The sequence below is a fragment of the Nipponia nippon genome, unplaced genomic scaffold (genome assembly GCF_047370975.1).
Source record: "Nipponia nippon isolate SJK-2023a ecotype South Korea unplaced genomic scaffold, ASM4737097v1 scaffold_9, whole genome shotgun sequence".
In the NCBI taxonomy this organism is placed as follows: Eukaryota; Metazoa; Chordata; class Aves; order Pelecaniformes; family Threskiornithidae; genus Nipponia; species Nipponia nippon.
In genome coordinates this window covers 29,289,079-29,308,756 of record NW_028262413.1, presented here as the reverse complement: position 1 = coordinate 29,308,756, position 19,678 = coordinate 29,289,079, and the positions used below count along the sequence as shown (strand labels likewise).

At 38.2% G+C, this 19,678-nt stretch overlaps 1 protein-coding gene across 6 annotated transcripts in view; it reads right to left on the bottom strand.

Annotated features, from left to right (window-relative positions):
• The window catches only part of ACSBG1 (acyl-CoA synthetase bubblegum family member 1), a 44,571-nt gene that overhangs the window by 24,714 nt on the left and 179 nt on the right, over window positions 1-19,678 (bottom strand). For 2 of the 6 annotated variants that reach the window (XM_087743057.1, XM_087743058.1), the window contains exons 1-2: window positions 12,082-12,206; window positions 2,792-2,874 (exon numbers count right to left, since the gene is read on the bottom strand). In XM_087743057.1, coding sequence (XP_087599183.1) covers window positions 2,792-2,874; window positions 12,082-12,161 — 163 coding nt within the window. In that variant the 5' untranslated portion in view covers window positions 12,162-12,206. Of the gene's footprint in view, window positions 1-2,791; window positions 2,891-12,081; window positions 12,207-18,782; window positions 18,857-19,383; window positions 19,506-19,678 lie in introns of those variants that run through there. The other 4 variants (XM_087743061.1, XM_087743059.1, XM_087743060.1 and 1 more) reach the window with 4 other exon arrangements.

Sequence of the window (19,678 nt, the reverse complement as noted above, 5' to 3'; positions counted from 1 at the left end):
CCCCCAGCATCCTTGGAAGGTTTGGACCAGATGGAGTTGGAGTAACAGGTGGATAAAAAATTGGCAGGATAATTAGTCTTTGAGAACAGTGGACAACATTTATAAGTCTAGCTAGCAGTCAATAACAAGTGACATTCTTCATGGGTTAGTCCCGAGAATGATACTGTTTAATGACTGCATTATTGTCTTGGACAATAGAATGCACCCTCACCAGCTTCAAAGATGACACCAAACTTGGGGAACTGGCCAACACGCCAAAAGGCAGGGCTGCCATTCAGATGGACCTCAGCAAACCGGAGGAATGGGCTGACATAAACCTCAAACCTCAACAAGGGTGAACGTAAGTCTTGCACTTGGGGTAGGATAATCCCATGCAACAGCACAGACTGGATGCCAGCTGGCTCAGCAGAAAAAACCCTGCAGTTCCTGGTGGACAAGTTGAATGCGAGTCAGTAGTACGTCCCAGTGGAGATAAAGGCTAACTACATGCTGAGCTGCACTAGCAAGCCTATAGCCAGCAGATCAAGGAAAGTGATTATTTCCCCCTACTCAGTACTCATGAGGGTGCACCTGAAGCAGCGTGCAGCTTTGGAAGCCCCAGTGCAAGAGAGAGATCCTGACAAATTGAAGCAAGCCCAGAAGAGGGACTCCCAGATGGTCAGGGGCCTGGAGCACACCATGTATGAGAAGCCCTTAAAGGAGCTGCGTTTCTTCAATCTGGAGAAGACAAAGAATGAATCTAACTGCAGTCTGTCACAGACTGAAGGGGAGTGCTATAAAGAAGACAGATTCTTCTCAGAGGCACACAGCAGAAGAACAAGAGGCAATGGACATGAGCTGCAGCAAGGAAAATCCTTGCTAGATAAAGAAAAATAATTTCAAAACTCAGCTGAACAAAGCCATGAGCAGAAAGCTGGACTAGTTATCCTCCAGTGGTCTTTTCCAACATAAATTATTTTGCAATTCCATCAGTATAAAACCAGTGTGAATGAGTCCTCTCTTAACTTTACACTGGTTTTAAGCCAATATAACGCTTGCTGCAAACAGTAAGGTTACTCTGGATTTACATATGTATTAGAAATCCAAAATCTGGCCTGGTTCCACAGCTTCTATACGTTGGTGGAAAAGAATAGGGAAAAAATTCCAGAACAACCCGGGGTCCTCATTAGGCAAATTGACTCCTGAAGTTGCAGAACACATCAATTATAAAATGAGAAAGACAGTTCTGCACAACTAGAAAACATCCGAATCTCCTTCTTTTCTCTTGGTACACAAAACAGACCCACTGCAACCAGACACTGAGCTTCCTTCTCCTGAAAGATTTTTGGGAGAAGTTTTTGACATTCAGTCCTCACTTTACCACTCAGCATCTGCATAGCTGTGTAATGTTTCCAAGTCAAACACTGCTTCTCATTTAAATGGGTAACAAGTAGTGCCACAGATTCCCAAAGTCAAATAAAAGACGAAGGCTAACTTAAATTGTAAGCTCCTGATTCATCAACTTAGAAACATACCTAAACTCAAATAAAGGAACTGCTTAATTAAAATGGATAGGGTGTGACTTGTGTTTGCAGGAAAATTACGATGGAACAGCTGGAACAGCTTCTACCCTCAGCTGCTCACCTCACCTTTCTTCCAGAGGCTGTGGTCACCTCTGCAGGAGTGGCTGAATGGCATGTACATTCCTTCCTGAGCACTGTGGTTTACAGCCCAGCATATTACTCTAAACTGCAGCCAGAAGCAACCTCTGGGAGAGAAGCAGTGTAGATAGCCGACAGCAGTAACCAGCATCCCAGATAAATTCTTAGAAAAACAGGTCAAAGCCTTCACGAGCACACAACAAGTACTCCACAGAATTAGAGCCTCAGTAATAATCTACGTATACAATGTGTCTCTCAAATAGTTCAATAAAATACCCTGAATTTGAAAACAGAAGTTAGTTATCACCTTTATCCATCCAAATTTATTTCCTGCTTACTGAAAAACAAAAAGCAAATGCCTAGTCGTTCAATTCTTGGAAAGAAACCTATTGCGTATCAAAGAATTACCTTTTTAAAAATAAATATATATGCATACAGGTATATACTTATGTATAAAGTCTGCATGTGAGATGCCTACATAGATCTGTTGTTTCTTCAAAATCCACTTGCAGTCATTGCTTCAATTATCTCATAAAACAAATATTCCCTGTTTAAATGAGCAAATTTAGAAACCAGTTGAAGCTTCACCAAGGCAACAGGGAGCTCCCTCAGGACTGCAAACCTTCCAAAGAACCTCAGAAAGTTCTGCTAGTAGACCCCCTTTAAGCCACATGGTAGCACAACTAGGTTAATTTACCACTGCAATTGGTTTAAAATTACAGTAGTATGCACATGCTACAATGCAACACAGAACTGACCAGTATGGATATTCCTTTACAGCCTCCAGTTATTACACAGTATGCCAAATCCTCAATAGCTGACAGCTGGTAAGCAGGCTGTGATGCCAAAGGTAACACAAGAATTGGTATGATTTTCCATGGGATCAGGCTATTTTTCACTTTTATACAGTAATCATCTCAAATACAGACAAAAACTGGGAGAAACTATTGAATTCATGCAAGTTTACAGAAAGCTCCTGAAAATTTTTCAGTTGCCCTGAATCACTTCAGTTTAATTTTATTTTTGGCTGCCTCTCATTATCCCAGCCCTGAAAAACTGTCAGTCATAACTTGCTAGAATAGACACAAAAATTACATTAAAAAATTGTAATAAGAGCTCAAATTTCCAAGGATCATCTTTTACATGCTTACCTGTTGGCTCCATGCCTTCATCTTGGATCTCCTCCAAATGAGGCAGCAAATCTCTGCAGACAGTCTGTGCATTTGTAAAGGTTCTAAAAGAAAACAGACCTATTAAAAAGTTATCCAGGAGTGCTAGTAGGATCCACTACAATCAACATACAATATATTCAAGGGAAAACAAAAACACAGCTTGCAAGCACTTAGAAATACAAACAGGAGAAAACAGAAAGGTCAGAGGAATTAAGAACATTTTGCCTCTGTTGCAAACTCCACTACAATCAGGTTAAACAGGGAAATGCCTTCACTCTAAGGATGACATTCTTATTTCATACAGTGGACAGTATGACATACTGTCTGGCTTCAACATCATGGTATATACCAGATGGAGACACTAATTTTGAATCTCGACAGAGAGGCTGTGCAGGTATAAAGAGTGAATTATCAACCCTTAACCTTGATCATACTGCCACTGTACTAATATCACGATACCTTTTAAGTTGTCACTGTTAATACCTGTTGAAGATCTAAGGTTAGGGGGTTGTTTTGTTGTTGTTTGTTTGGTTTTTTTTTAAAAGCTAGGAAAAGAAGGAGATTTAATTCCTAATAATAATAAAGTTTCTCAAAAACTTCACCAAAGCAACAAATTACCATATGGATGAAATTAACTTTTCTTCACTTAAATTAACCAGATGAAGCTTAAAGCATAGATAATATAAAATCAGAAACAGAAAGTCTGTAAGGTAACAGACTGCAAAGGATTATATGAGCAAAAAATCTAAACAATAACTAAGCATTTAGAAATGACTGACTGCATAAAGCAATGCACGGCAGATTATTCATGAATAACAGCATGCAGATTTTTTAATTTAGCTGACTTCATTTAATAGAACAAGGGGTGGGAATCAGCAGCCTTCAGAGGCCAAGAAAAAGTTTGGATTACCTTCATTCCCTCTCAACAGGTACAACGGAAGAGTCCTGAGTGAAGCTCAGGACGTCCTTCCCCTCCACAGGGTAATAAATTAACTCAAAATGTAGAAAAAGAAAGTCCAAACAATGCCCTTCCCAGTTTTCAAATAAATAAGAAACAACTTCAGAAGCAGTTTTTTTACACAGCAGCATCAGGTAGCAAAGAGTAGGACCAAACACTGCATCAGACATTAGTTCCTATCTCATATTAACAACTACATTTTGTAGAATACCTATATGCGGGACATTCCTAGAATTTGTTATTGTTATTCACAATTAAATCACACTTTAAGAAAGCCTTATCCAAGCTGGATCCCTTTTACAAGAATTCAGCAGATTTTGTAATTCTTCACCCATCAGAAGTGACAACAGCAGTTCCTTTCCTCCCGTGCTACTACTGCGCTGCAGATCGCGTGTCTCAGAGCAGAGGTACAGGTCGCAAAAGCAGCTGAAGGAAAATGAGGAGTCATCACTAACCTTGCCTGCAAGGATATTTTCTCTCTTGTTAATGGCATAATGGGACAAAACATGAAAAGGCTTGTCTGAGAAGCAGAGAGTTAGGCTCTGAAAATAGTCACTGGCTTGGTGAAGGCAGGTGTTGATGAGAAACCGAGTAATTTAAATATAGAGGGGCATTATACTGCATTTTGAAAAGTAAGTCTGTGTTTGATATATGGGAAAATGGTGACTTAGTGAAGTGGGATTGCAAGGACAGAACGACGGACCAGGAAGACATATTTGGGAATAAAAGAAAACATTTGAAAGAATTTAAAAACATGTGTTTGTCTGCCATCTCAAAACACTTAATAGTTCTTGAAATTTTTCTTATTTTAAAGAAAAACTACATTTGATGTTTAGAAATCTAGTGCAATCTTTTCCTTTAAATATCTTTTGAATACTAAAGCTTTTAAAATTTTTATTATTTTACAAAACAAATAAACCAAAGTCTTAGTCAAAAGATAACTGGACGTTACTCCTGCCGAAAATGAATAGCAGAAAAGCCCTCAGAAGAAAACAGATCTGTTAGTAATATATTAGAAGAGCCTCCTGTGAGGCTACTCAAAACTTTTAATAATCATCATTAATGACTTTTCCCAGATGAAAATCTCACTTGTTTGCTTTATTCTCATACGACTATTGTAGAATACTCGTTCGGTTCACATTATGTTCCCTTAATGGAAAAGCAATCAACCAACAAGTCTGAACTTCTGGACTTCCTCTGGTAATGCTTCAACATGCAAATGTCATATGAGGAGCTCTATGCATCCAGTATCTTCAGGAGTGTTAAAGTTAGTAATGCTGCATGCAAAGTAGTTGTTACCTGCCTCTACGGACTAAGTAGTCAATTTGAGATTTGTGTTTGGGGTTTTTTGGGGTTTGTTTGTTTGTTTGTTTTCCCCTGAAAGTACAATTAAGAAATTTTCAATGAACAATTTATGTCTATATTCAAAACCATCCCTTCTGAGTGAAAGAATGTGGTTTTAATGTTGTTACTTTTAGCTTTTGCTAGGAGTTATTCCTTTAAAAATTAAGTAAAGATCCAAGGATGGTTATATTATCTGGAATCGTTCAAGTAAGACTGAATTGAGCAGAATTCGGCAGGACTGCTTGCTGAGCATACTGCAGCAAGGAGAAAACACACTGCAGAATTACAGTTCCATGGTGAGATGCCCCAGCAAACCCAGCAAAAAATGCTTTGGAAATCTGGACTTTGGCTGCTAAATTTGTTATTAAGGCTGAGGTTCCGCATAAATTATTTAATGTTATTAGTGCAGGGACAGCATGTTCCAAAATCCAACTACCAGTTTAAAAGTGGATTTTCTACATCCAATTTTTGTGTTAAATAAAAAGTTTATGATTTCAAAGGTAATACGCAAAAACCTCTACAGCACGCACACAGAGGATTTAACAGTAGAGGTCACTTTAGCAAGCCAATTAGAACAAACTGAGTTCACGTTACACAATGTTGACCAACTAGAACTAAACAAGGCATACTTCTGTATAACTCCATTAGCAGGAGTGGCTTTTGAATGACACTATTTCCTGATGTAATTTGGGATTTAAGTTCAAGGTACCATTCTATCAAACATCACCTCATCTGCTGCCTGAATTCAATGCACACACACTCCTCCTCCACCCGAGAGAGAGGCACAGCATGCTCAGGCTGACTGGCTTATCCAGAGGTTTGGGGCAAATCCTAACGTAGCACAACTTGCTTGCAGCTACCATCCCTACTCTGTGCCAGTCAGATGTTACACCATACTGAAGCTGTTCTCACACATCAGGCCAACCTAGAAAGCAAGAATCTGAACATTCTCTATACTGGATTAACAAAGGGAAAGTTTCCTTTCCTTCTGTTTCCAAGATCGTAACAGCTCTAGTGAGATTTACCTTTGCAAACGAGTGGAAGTAATGCATGTGTGACTGATAAATGTGAATGGTAAAATAATGACTGTCGTAACTGACAGTCCCTAGCGCTGGTGATGATTCACCAGAAGCAAAACATCCAATCTGAATTTGCTGGCATAGCAATTACTTTTTTTAACTAAGTGTATTTGATGGAAACCAATAAATACAGTACCATTTCTTATCATAACTACGGATGCTAAATGTAACAGCTAAATCTCTCCACTTTTACAATTATGAAATGGAAGTGCTCTTTTGCTGAAGTTACACATTAGAAAAACTGTTTTTTCTGTTACCATAATGATACTGAGTGTCCGATTAACAGCACTACTTACTGTGATACTAATTTCTATAATTTTTTTAGTTTCAAGGGACTTTGGAATTGGCCTTTTCCTTACACAAGCTCTATGTTTCCTTCTCTGGTAACCGGAATTTCTGCTTACATCTCATATACTAGGTCAAATACAGTCAGGTATTTGCTGTCCTCTACATTAGCTTAGAATCTTTTCTCTCAAATTTAAAAACTATGAACTTAATGTTGTAGGGTTCAATATATTTTGGCCTTAATTCTGCAGAGTGATTTCTAAGATCACAAATTGCACCAACAAAATATGAACACTGTTATGCAGCAGTCATATTATGAGATTCAAGGGGAAGCTATTCATTAAACTGATTATGTATAGTGGCAAATAAAAAGACATCTCTCATTCTTTTTGTATTCCTATTCCTTGTCACTATCGTTCAACTCCTGTAGCTTTGTCAATGTTAAAAGTTTTACCAGTTGGCTCTCTACAGGGTTTATTGGAATTTTCTATAAACTTACAAAAATAAGCAGTTTATCAAATAACTGCATATGTATATTGTTAATACATTATTCAGTACAATGTATTCCTTTAGACTTCAGGATGTTTACTCATAACCCTTTCTATACTTACAGCAAGTCAAAGTACTTAGTCTGGAAATCACATTCACAACTGCTCACAAAAAAAGACTTAAACATTTTTTTTGCAATTAAAACAGTCAGTAGTTCAGGCTATGCATTCATCCAGTGTACCCTACTTCAGCTTCCAGACCTATGCTGTCTGGATTCACGATGAAGCTACCATCTCCTCCTCCCTTTCCTGGTATTTCTAACGCAGAGGCTTCTCCCATTACACAGCTTCTCCACTCTCACCTTGTTCCTGGATAACGTTGTACCATGTGTGGGTTCACCATACAGTGAAAATATTTTTATAAATTTATTTTATTCTGGTTTAATGTATGGGAAATGTTCACTGTTTAAAATACTGCATTCATGTATTATCAGGTAAGTTGTGATGCCTCATTTTAGAGGAACAATGTGTTCAAGGTGCAAAGCTATGGCTATGGTCAGCCACATTACTGCAGTTCCTGTCTGCTTAACTTCCAAAGCTTTATTATAAACTATTGCATGATTTTTGTTCTTTCATTCCTTCAAAATAAATTATCCTGCAGATTGTCTGCAACAAATAACATAAGCAATAATGACAGAATGCTCAGTTACAGTGTCTGCTGAGTATATACAATTTCTCTGTCACTTACATGCTTTTTCCAAAAAGCAATCCGTTTAGCTTCTCCTGGGAATGCTTCTCATACCACTGCTTCCAGACCCAATGGCTCTCAGGAAGGCTCACTTGTGTTTTGCCCACACTATGATGATCCAAAGCAGTGCAGCTCCTTCATCTGCTTTGCTGTTCCTCTGAGCATATCATCTACAAGCTCACTCAGCAGGCTACTTTCAACTGGCAGTAAGCATGTTACTACTTATTTCTTACAACACAGTCTCCACTTTATAATTAAACTCCGTTCTCTGCTTGCTTGCCCAAAGAAATATTTTGTAACATGCAGGTGTTTATCTTGGGGAGCAAAGTGTGAAAATCCCCATTTGTACAAGTACTTTTTTTCTCAAACACTTGTGTTGAATTGGCTTTCTTAACTATTAAATATGAATCTTGTTTAATACAAAAAAAAATAGGCTGAACTGGAAAATAGACATTTTTTTCCAAGGCAGAACTTCTTAACAAATTTTGTTTTAATCTTTCCCTGCTTGCTTTTCCTAGGGATGACTTGGTGAATTTCATCTCTAAACTCCTACAGCTTGGTTGCTTATTTAAGTAATCCATAATAAAGTAGAAGAAAAAAAATCCTTCTTCCAATCAGTGTGCATCTTTTGCTGCTTCATTCTTTACAAGTGTCCTAAATATGTATCTCTGTTAACAACAGGTTTTGGTTTTTTTTTTTTCCCCTAAGCTTTTGTTACATGTTCTCCAGGACAACCCTGCTATATACATTCCACCAGCCTTAATCTACATTAGAGCTGCTTTTGGTAGTATTTCTTGAGTCTACATCTGCACATTCCAAAGTATTTTTTATTGGGTGTTAGGCATTTTCAAGAGCTCACTGGGGTATTTGAATTCCAAGATGGAATCATTAAGTAATCATCTGACAATTATTCTGGCAGCAAAAAGCGATGGCTTGAATTACCTATGGGTACCTCTGAAAACTTTACTGATTCTGGCACTTTGCCTAGAAACTTCAGAAACTAAGTATCTTCATCTGGATACCATTCATGAGTAATCCTTTCCCAATTCCCCATGCATCCTGCAAGCGCTGAATCCAGTATTTTAAAACGGAGCTCTGGGGAGAGTTTGTAGGAGGGAGCACAAGACAATAAATTTAGAATCACAGGTCTGTCCTAGTTCTAGACAAAGACAATAAAGTCACTCTGACTTAAATCAACATAGCAACATAGCACCAAAGCTTCGATAGCTCAGCAGCTAAATAGAAATCTGTGACTAGCACATAAATAGCCAAGTAGCAAATACTACATCTCCAGACTCTGAGGAGCTGTGAATTGTTACCTAAGACATTTTGAAGATGTTTTCTCATTTTCTATGGCATAAGGGGAAAAAAAAACCTCACAGTAATGACACATAACCTTAGTTCTTTAAACCCCAATTTTGTATCACATGTAAAATTTTTCCTATATTAAGGAGCCAAGTAAAGAGTCACAAAAGGTCCTCGTGGTCCTTTACAGGGACATTACTGTCTATTATGACTGGTTGTCTTATTTACTAATTACTCCTCTATTCAAATTAGGGCAATAGTATAATACTTTCCTTAGTCGCTCTACTTAAAATTTCCCTTTGTCCTCGAAGAACAGGTTAGATTTAGGTTTTAATTGGTTTTCATGCCCTCATGAGACTTAAAAAGGGGGCCACAAATCAGCCCAGATATGTTCCTACTCTTGCAAAAAGGGTCAGCTGATTTGACAATCACTTTGCTTTTCAAAGTGCACAAAAAGCCAGTCTTGCTCAAATTACTCAAATAACTTCTTCCCACAAAAAGGTATATTTAAAAGCAACACAAATGCTTAATAAAGAACAAAGTACTAAAGATAAAGTTAACAGCTGAGACCTATTTCACCATATAACACAGTTGGCATGCACCTTCTAGTAAAAGCTCTCTCTTTACTTGCAAAAAATAAAACTGAAGTATATTTTCTTTTGTTAGGACTAAATATCCTCAAAAATCAGGCCATTCATTTTGGTGAGCAGACCAGTTTTAGAGATGGCTGAGAACTATGTGGGTGCATGGGAAGGAATCAACAATGTATCCAGCCTTTTTTTATTCCCTCCCCCCAAAAAGGCTCTATTCAGCAGTTGGAGTGTACTACAACCCTTCACTGACCTTGGTACAGATTTTCTGGCTCTGTTCTCCCGTGCACAGCAAAAACCCAGACCTGAAGCTGAAATCTTCCAGTAGCTGCCTCTGTATGGCTATTTGCAGCAAAGTAAGGTCATACAGAACTCATTATTTCATCTCTTCCTCATTTTTTAGGTCACACTGATTCAATTTCAGCCTTATAAAAGGTCTTTTTTTCCTCTTTCCATTTTGCTAGAATTTTATTTTCTTTGTCTAGTCCTTTCTACCTGGAATCCTACTTCCAGCATACAAAAAAGATATATTAAGTTTGCTACCTAACTTCAAACCACATCAGGTAAACAACACTATTTAACAGGAGAACATGGACTGACTTCTTCAAAAAACTAACAAAGTAGTATTTATTCCAAGGGCTTTAAATACATCAACAGTATTTGGCATTCTAGTCTCTGTGATATTCTTTCAATAGAAATTCAGAAAACAAACCAAATGCTAAACATCTTTCTAATACAGGAAGCTTAAATTTCCTGTTTGCAGTGGGTGCAAACCATTACATATTTTTAAATTCTCTTTTAGCTTTTTTTTTTAATAAAGAAAACATGACAATTTTTTTTTTTTTTTGCTTAAGCATGTCACAAATAGAAGCATGCATGGACTAAAATATAGGCATTATAACTTAATTTAGCAAATTCCTAATTTTCATAAATCAGTGCGTACATATACCTGATCACAAGTCAAATATTGTTTTATGATCTTTGGACAGATTAAACAAAAAAAAATTACAATTCTAGTATTAACTGCATAAGGACTCCAGAAGTAACAACAAAACCAAAACATTCAAAAGCTTTCAAAGGTTTCTTACACTTTTTTCTTTCCCAAAAACATTAAGTCTACAGTTTGCTCCTAATGATGCTTATCCAGGATTACAAAGCCCAGAACAGAAGAAACCATTATGACAAAAATGACCCCAACCAACCGTTTACCTGAAAGGGTCAAGCAATTGTTCCAAGTGACACAGCATGCAAGTTGTTACCTAAGCAAATGTGAAGCTAGATTTAACTTAACAGAAAAGTAAGTATCTACCCGATAGAATAGTTCAGTCTCTGGGAATGCATAATTAGTACTCAGCAATACTGACAAACTTAAAATAATCAGAAAATAAACTATTTCCTGCGAGATGTGGTGTTCTACTCTTAAAACAGGTATTTCCACAAACTCTAGAGATGGGGAGCTTTCTCTCACAGAAGATACCATTCCAGTGACAGAGTAACAGGAAAAAGAAAGTATTTTTCCCTTTTGTGCTGCCTAGGACAGAAAGAAGACAGCAGCCAGTAGGGTTATCTTGCACATAAAAAGGTAATATAGACCCTAAACAAAACTCTTCTAAAATGAAGTTTCCCAGTCCATGTTCTAAGATAGGGGTTATCCGGTTAAGTTCTGTTGCCTTTGATGCTCAACCACAAAGGCATATTATCATCTAAGGATTATTCCCCCAAATTCAGGAGGGAAGAATGACCTACTTCCATAGCTGCAGCTAAGGTATTTTTAAAAGTCAATGCAAAGTAGATTATATGCATTGTAATATGTGCAGAGCAACTGGTACTGAACTTCTAGAGTCTTCAGTGCCACTCTTACCATCAGAGACATGTGAAGGGACGGTACAGGAGCACTGACTGGTTTTTTTTTTTCTTGACTATCTGAAATTTGCTGTTTTCTGGTATTTGAGAATGCCTATAATCTCACCACATGGTTGAAAAGCCATTAATCATTTAATTTACTGAAGCATAAGAGTCTAGTAGTTTACCAGTATTTTCGCTAGCATTCCATGCTTTTGCTAAGCTGTGAGCAGCTGGGCCACAGGAGCTAAGCACACCTCTTGTCCGAACTGCTACACGTGAACTTCTGCTGAGCCCACTTCTGGGGCTAAGAGCCTCTGTGCTATAAAATGAACACTATACAACTAGGGATATGCAAATAGGATACAAGCAACATAGTCCATACTGAATGATGCTATTGAGTTTAACGCCAAACTAGAAGTTAGCATAGAAGCATAAATCCATTTAGAATCTTCATTACAATTTTCTCTCATTCTAGCCTCAAAAGATAAACCTTATTCCGCATTAGATAGCGGAGACCCCGTTAGGCAGACAATGATCCTTGTGGATCTGCACAGTAGTAGAAGATAAACTTAAGTTGTGAAAAATTGGTAAATCAGTTTGTTAAAATAAATACTCAAGCTACTTTACCCATTTTCATAGCTTTCTGAAATATTCACTGCATTTTCATCTTGTAATTTTTTCGTAAGAGTCTCTCCACTGTTAGGCATGCTGACAAACCCTCTAAAGCTGGTCACAAATATGCTAAATAACTGTTCGGGTCAGGCGTAAATAAGCTACTTGGACAACTGAAGAAACCAACAGTAACTGGTTATTTGTTAAAAAAAACAACACGTAATACAAGAGGAGGAGACTACAGCTACAAAAGCTATTTCTTTCTGATTTTAACATGCTTGAAATGTCGCAGTGCCTGTGAGCTGCTTACTGTTAAACTTTCCTTTTAATTCAGTTTTCTTTAATTATCCATGAGAAGAATTTTAATGAGTCTACAGTGCTTTAAGATGCAAATCTTTCGCCAAGATTTCCAACAAATTTGTTCACAGAAGTTGAAGCAATTCTAATTTTATTAACTCTAGATTCAAAAAAGAACATTCAATGAAGTTATTTCCTTAAAGAAAATGCAGATTAATTACATTAGGAAATGCCTTCAAGTCAATTACACCTATGAAACCCAGTACTGCAACAGCCAAGCACCTCCTCCAGCATCACAACTACACCAGCACTTCATCAGCTTCACCAAACCAGGCCCATCATATACTGTAGAAATTTCTACACATGACTAAACAAATTACTTCTCAGGATATGAAAGTCTAGTTTAGCTACTTAGGCTACTTCTATACTAGTAAACAAAAAAAGACCTAGGGAATGGCTCCAGCCACCCCCTGCAAGCACCTTCCCTGGGACGGTTCTGGTCTGCGCAAACTGGCATTTCCCTACACCAGGGGATAACCCAGGCCAGGGGCTGTTAACGGGAGATGATATTAATGACTATCCTGTCTGGAGGAGGAAGAGAGGGACGCAAGCTGTGCCATGCCATTTGCCTTCAGAGCCAGAGAATATGATCTAGAATGTTTTATTTAGTGGTACAAAGACAACCATAGCAATTAGGAAAACGTAAGGCTAGTAAACATCTAACTTTATAGAAATATGTGAATTTTATTCCAGAGTATCTTGTACCATACCCAAATGCCTAATTGTAGATAATGGAATTTGACATGAAAGGAAAAGAAAGAAAACTTCGCAGTGGGATTCTAAGGGGTCCATTCTCACACCAGAAACTTGAAATATCTGAACACAGAACAGGGGATATTTCAATGGTAAAAATGCATCTTCTTACGCAGTGAAAATTCATTTTTGTCAGGATTGACTTAGTTCCTTCATTTTGGGATAATTCTCCAAATTCCCACTTTTTTCTGATGCTGCCTTGCAGAAAGCCACTAGGTATCTTCCATGGGCTTGCAACTAGCTTTTCAGAAATATCATAAAGAAAAAACGGGATTAAATTCTGTTGCAAGAAATCTCATTGGTTTTTTTCTTCTTCTGGTCATCTAAAATGTTTTACATGCTATGTTGTATGAAGGAATCCAATTAGATGACCACTAATTATCTTGCTTGGGGTGCATCTTGGGTGCTGAGTGGCTAGGTAACAGGCTGGTCTCATGGAAGGAAAATGGATGTTAATCCTCTAAAACTTGTACTTTCAACGAATAAACAGAAAACCTCAAATATACATCTCTTCTATACATACTGTGTTTAGAAAGGATTTTTTTTCTTTTGTTTTTCATATAATCTTCCTTAAACTAACTGATGGTTAGAAAATTGTTTCGATGCAATCAAGGATTCTCCGATGCTAAATCACTCCCCTAGTAACAAAAGTGGCTGCAGGGCAGCCAGGCTGTGAAGCAAGGGGAATTTATCTGGGGGGACTGGTGGAGAAGAGTTGCTTTTGGACTGTGTATTGTTTGACTGTAATAGAAAACTCACATGATTGTGCTAAACTAAGTTTCCTGCAATTGTCAGCTACAAACAGTCCTGTGTCATTTTAGCAGTAGGCTTATGAACGTCATGCTGTAAGAAACAGTTCTGCACAGATTTGCCTTTGTAGTTCTGGTCCAACATTTCTAGGTACTCTTCAAGTTTCAAGTAATAAACCCTAACAAATGAGACTAGCAACTTATATAGCGTTCAGTAAGGAATGATCTTCACCCTCAAATGATTTTTACATGCAGCAGTTTACACGATTCTATGGTCCTTTTCTTTTATGCCTACATCTACCTGCATGTAACTTGCACAAGACCGCACTAGACTTCGACTGAATGTTTGCAGTGGGACAGGCTGCTTTTTCCAGCTACAGGTTAAGGTTTCTGGGCGTTGACAGTCTCACAAAGCTATGAAGGAAATTAAGAGGCAAATAAAGCTCACGTACTGTTCATGTCCTTTGCTCTACAATTATGATTGGTATCTTTCAGGAATTAGTGACTGATACTTAGAGTTGAAGACACTGTCACGACAAACTTGCACCGTCACAAGATCCCAAACAGAAATATTAGAGGCCAAAACAAAGCGATGTTGTTACTAAGGTCAGTAACCAACAGAACCGCAACGCGCACATCAGCCTCAGCGTGGGTGGAGCGTATGGCACCCCTTCATGTTCGGGACAGGATGGTGCAGGTTTAATTCACAATGCCGCTATGGCAACATGAAACTGCCCATGGCTGCGTACTCCCCCGTTCCTTTACTTGTAAGGCAAGAATGTTTATGGTTGCTTTGTTTTTTTGTTTGTGTGTTTGTTTGTTTTAATTGTGTAACTGGTAACAAACATCTTAGTGTAAAACAGTGCTTTTTGGTACAAGCATGATGTTAAACTGGTAGTCCTGTTTTTATTCCAGACTTCCAGCACTGAGTCCAAAACAAAAAAAAACCCCAAACACCTCACCCCACAACAACCACCAGCAAAACATCTAATAATCTTTACAGTTTCTATTTCAAAGGCTTTGTTACATTTATTTACAAAAATGGCACCACTTTTAATCTTTTCTTCATTATTTCAAATCGGTCCTCTTAAAGCCTGGCAGTTTTTCAACTTGCTACTAATTGCAGCTCTCTGTCTGCTATGTTCCTGAATTGCTGTTAACTGCATTTACTGTGATTATATAGAGCTTTCACACACAATACACTCATACAACTTTTCTTTCCCCAGTTTCTCATAAAATTAGATTTAATTTTGGCCTCTAAAACATTTTAGCTAAAATAAAAACATAATCAATGCCACAGTCACTCTTAAATGAGAGTAGGTTTCAGGGTTTAAGCAAAATTCTAAATCCAAACAGGTCTTCAAACATTACTGTGGCTAAGCCTCCATTAAGTCTTAGTAAACAAATGAGTCTCAACTCATACCTTAAAGATCAACAAATCCATGCTAGCTTGGGCCAAGGAGAAGATGCTGAGGGCAGATTCCATAATGAAAAGCCTCAGGCAAGCAACATCTTTTTAAACTCACATACACTTTTTATACTAATTAATTTCTGATTAAGGAATTTAGATTAGAAAAAGGACAACTTTTACCCCTAGCTGTGTCTCCCCATACTTGCAGAACAGAAGAGAATTTATCCATACTCAAATCAGCATCTCTAGGCAAAACCAGCATGACTACCTCACGGACATTTGTCAGGTGAAGCAGTTTATTCCACAAAACACTTGGCTATCCACAAGCATAACCTGATGCATGTATTAATATTTCACAAAATTTCCAGTAGCAATCGCTCTGTAAAAATGTTTTCTCTCATTGACCATGCCACAGCAACAGGAATTTCATTTTGCTTTTCTGAACAATGCATTCTGCTCTCTAGGAATTGTTCCACAACAATATAGAGGAAAAACACAGTTTTGTTTGTGCAAAGCTTCTGGAGTCTGAGTGCCAATTACAAAAGCATCTTAGATTTGCCTGTAACTACCAGTTTGTAGTAATTAAGGAAGAGAGTCATAAGGGGGGAAAAAAAAGTAGCTGCAAATGCACATCTGGAGAAAGAGGCAGCTGTTTGTGAGCAACTGGAGAGAGGCAGAACATTCTGTCAGGTCAAAACAACAGTTGGTCTGAGGACAGACACATCTAGAAACAATTTTGCTGGTTCTTTCTGAGGAAGAGATTGTTTTAGACTCAAAGTAAGTAGCTTGCATTTTCACATTTACCTATTGGTGTTCACTTATCCCGTCATATTCGCAGTCGAATTTTCTACAGGCAGGCCCAAACCACTTAGAGATGCCCAGCCTTTAACCAATGAAAACTGTACTGTGAAAACAGGTCTTATTCATTCTGCATTACTAGCAATTAATTACTACAGATTGTTGCACATTTTAATTAAAACTTGCCTCAGAAAAATCCCCTAAAGATGCTAGTTACTGCATCTACGCTGCCCTCAAATAGCTCAAAACAAATGCCATCATTTAAATTTTCTTGCAGATACAGATTTTTTTACCTTCCATCTCAGGCAAAAAGACTTTCCTAAGAGCTTGTTTCTGTACAAAACATCCTTTTCAGATATTAATTATGGGGAAGAAGTTCCAGTACCATTAGAGATCCACTACATGAAACTGTCATACTTTAAATAGTCTTTTAAAAGTATATTTAAAATAAAGACTAAAAATCATAGGTTAAAAATCTTATTTAAAGAGTGTTTTCCTAACAGCTTTGTGAAAATTGTGATACTTGTTCAGGTTTGGATGCTGAAAGAATCTAGCCCAACACCAAGGAAAGTCTGTTGCGATTCTGATTTCACCTTCGGAGGGACTACGGTACCTCTTTATGCAAATTTAGCGTGACTGAAAACACACACAAGTTTCAAGCTCTCAGATTCCTGATTTTTTTTTGTTTCAGATGTTTGTAATGAAAGTCCTTCTTGGAACTTATTTACAAAAATCAAGGGTGCTGCAAGAAACTGCAGCTGCAATTCAGCAGATTGTACTCTTACCTGCATCTCCAGGATGCTGCTTCCAATGACAGCTTCACAGTTTAGAAGGCATGATTAATGAGAAATGGTAATATGGCCAGATAAAAGATGGAAATGCAAACAAGGAGATTCTATGAGTATTTCATATAGCAGAGATTAAAAGATAAATGCATAATTCTTGTAGCATATCAAGATGCTGTATGCTCCCCAGGCCAGGTTTTTGACTCGTTTTGTGCTAACAGTGGGAATACCTATTTCAGAGCTGAAGGCAGAGTCCTCTTGTGGTTAAATGAAACTGGCAGTAGGATCTGATTATTGCCCACTTCCAGTCCAGTCCTGCCTACTTGCAAAGAACGGAAATTTTCCCCTTGTTTTCCTGTTTACACCTACATGCAAGTTTGATACTGTGCAAGTAAAAAGTGACAAGATGGTTCACAATATTACATGCAGCAGGAGCGAAAGGAAGGGAAAGAAGGTAAAAGAGATCAGCTGTTCATCTGAGAAACTTGTTAGCAACTGCTGGTTAGGAACAACCACAGACTTAAGAATGCAAGGTGTGTAGCAAAAGGAACAGAATTGAGCATATGCACACTCGATCACCAGGTTGGTTGAGGAAGGGAACCACCACTGTAACTGCTGAGAAATATGTCTGCATGTCCAAAGGCTGTATTTTATTTATGACTAATTATGACAAATTAGATGAGTAAAATCAGCTGCTGAGGATTCCAACTCTGTTCCTTAAATACAGTATTGATAAATAGGAAACGTGTTGCTTCAGACAGTTACAGAAGTACTATATTCCCCTCAGGTATCAGGATGACTGCAGTTCTCAGACTAGAGCAATGCAGGGGATGCAGATGATGACGTGAAGAATACCGACGGACTGATATCCCTCCTATTTTTCTAATCTGAAACACCAGCCCTTACTACTTTTCCCACTAATTCTTTGAATAACTAAGGAGTTTGGTTGTACCAGCTGAAACCAAAGATGGAGAAAACAAATACTTAATATCAAAGATAAAACAAATATAACCTGATAGCTCCCTCTAATAAAATGCAAGTAAATAAAGCAGGAGGCTCAATCTTCTTAAGCAAAGATCCATACCAGCAAAGTTTTTGGCTGTTACTACTAGTAACTGTTACTAGTAAGAAACCACCCACGAGTCCCAGTTCATATTATATTTACCAATATCTACATATACCTACATGAGGGTTTCTACTCACAGGAATTATGTACTGTTTCTTTATACCACACTACAAATGGATCTTTGAATTTCAATTCTCAGTGAAATTCATTATATGCTTTGAAAGCCCCTCATCTGCTGAAGCATTCAACTACTGCAAAGCTATTAAAAGATTTATCATTTCTTCTTAAACAGGAATATTATCTTCAGGACTATAGGACTGTAGCTAATTTATCTTTAAGGTGAAGACCATTGCTAGAATAAACTGTTTTTTTCCCTTAAAAAAGGGATATATAGTTCTCAGCCTACAAATTTGCAGAGGAACTTACTATATTTTAGAAAATAATTTCTGTATTTACTTGTCAATATAATTTCACAATTGCAAAACACAGATTTACATGTTCAGCTGCTGATAATTATGTTTAGAGAAAATAATAGTTACCAACACCGATTTCTTTCTTGTGGTTTTGAACTGTTCCTTTCATTGATATTTTGGTTTGGTTTGGTTTTTTTTCCCCCCTGTAGATGAGCTCCCCCTCCTTTAGTAAGTCTACATGCTTAACACAAGCAGGAGTACATAAAGAACAGATTGCATTAATTCAATCTTCTAAGAGCATTTACCTGAAATACAGTAAGAAATTCACTATAATGTCACTAGAGCTTTAAACCATAAAAACTTTTCATTCAAAACCCACATTACCTTTTTTTTTTTCCCTTTCCTTTTCCCTCATTTTCCACTGTTAGACAATGAAACACAGTTCTTTTCTTCATGGTCATCTCAACTTTTTACCTGTTTTGCAGTTGACAGAGCACTGCAGCCTTTGGGTTATCATAACCACAGCAGATGTTCTCGTTTTATAAAACCGCTTTCAGGAATAACAGACTCTTTCCTGGATTAAAAACAGCTTGTAAGCATTTCTACTCATCTCAAGTTTGAACAACTGCTTACTTCATACAGCTTTTCTCTATTTTTCACTTGTGATTTTCACCATTGATTTGTCATCTTCTATAAAAACATGCTTTTACTCAGCTCCCATACCAGCACCGGCTATCTCCTTTCAACTGAGCAGCAAATAATTCATCAAGAGACCTTTGGTTGCCTGGAGAAAGACGAAAACCAACCCAGCTTTCTAGCCCGCTCTCGGCAGGCCGGCTCGAGGAAAGGGCGAGTAACGAATACAGAGCAGGGGCACACCATCAGCTCAATTAATTTTCAAACGCCCAAAGCACTGAAGAACAAGGCACTGGAAATCCGATAGGTTAACTAAAGCTTCTCCAACGCGCAGCCAGGACTTCCTTACCAAGCGCGCGGGAGTTTGTACGAGGGTGCTCGCGGCCCTCCCAAGGCCAGGTACGAACGAATGCGTTTTACAGGAGAGAAGGGAGGGAAAGCTGCCACCAATTAGGAAGGCGGCTGTAAAATTACACTTTAGCGACCAAACCCTTGATACCTGACAGAGAGACACCGCCCCTGGGCGAGCCGCCTCCTGCCGGAGGAAGGCGGGGAGCGACCTCCGCGGCTCGGCTCGCATCGCCCTTCACCGGGCCGCGCCCGCCGCAGCGCCACCCCCTGCCCCGCCGCAGCGCCACCCACGC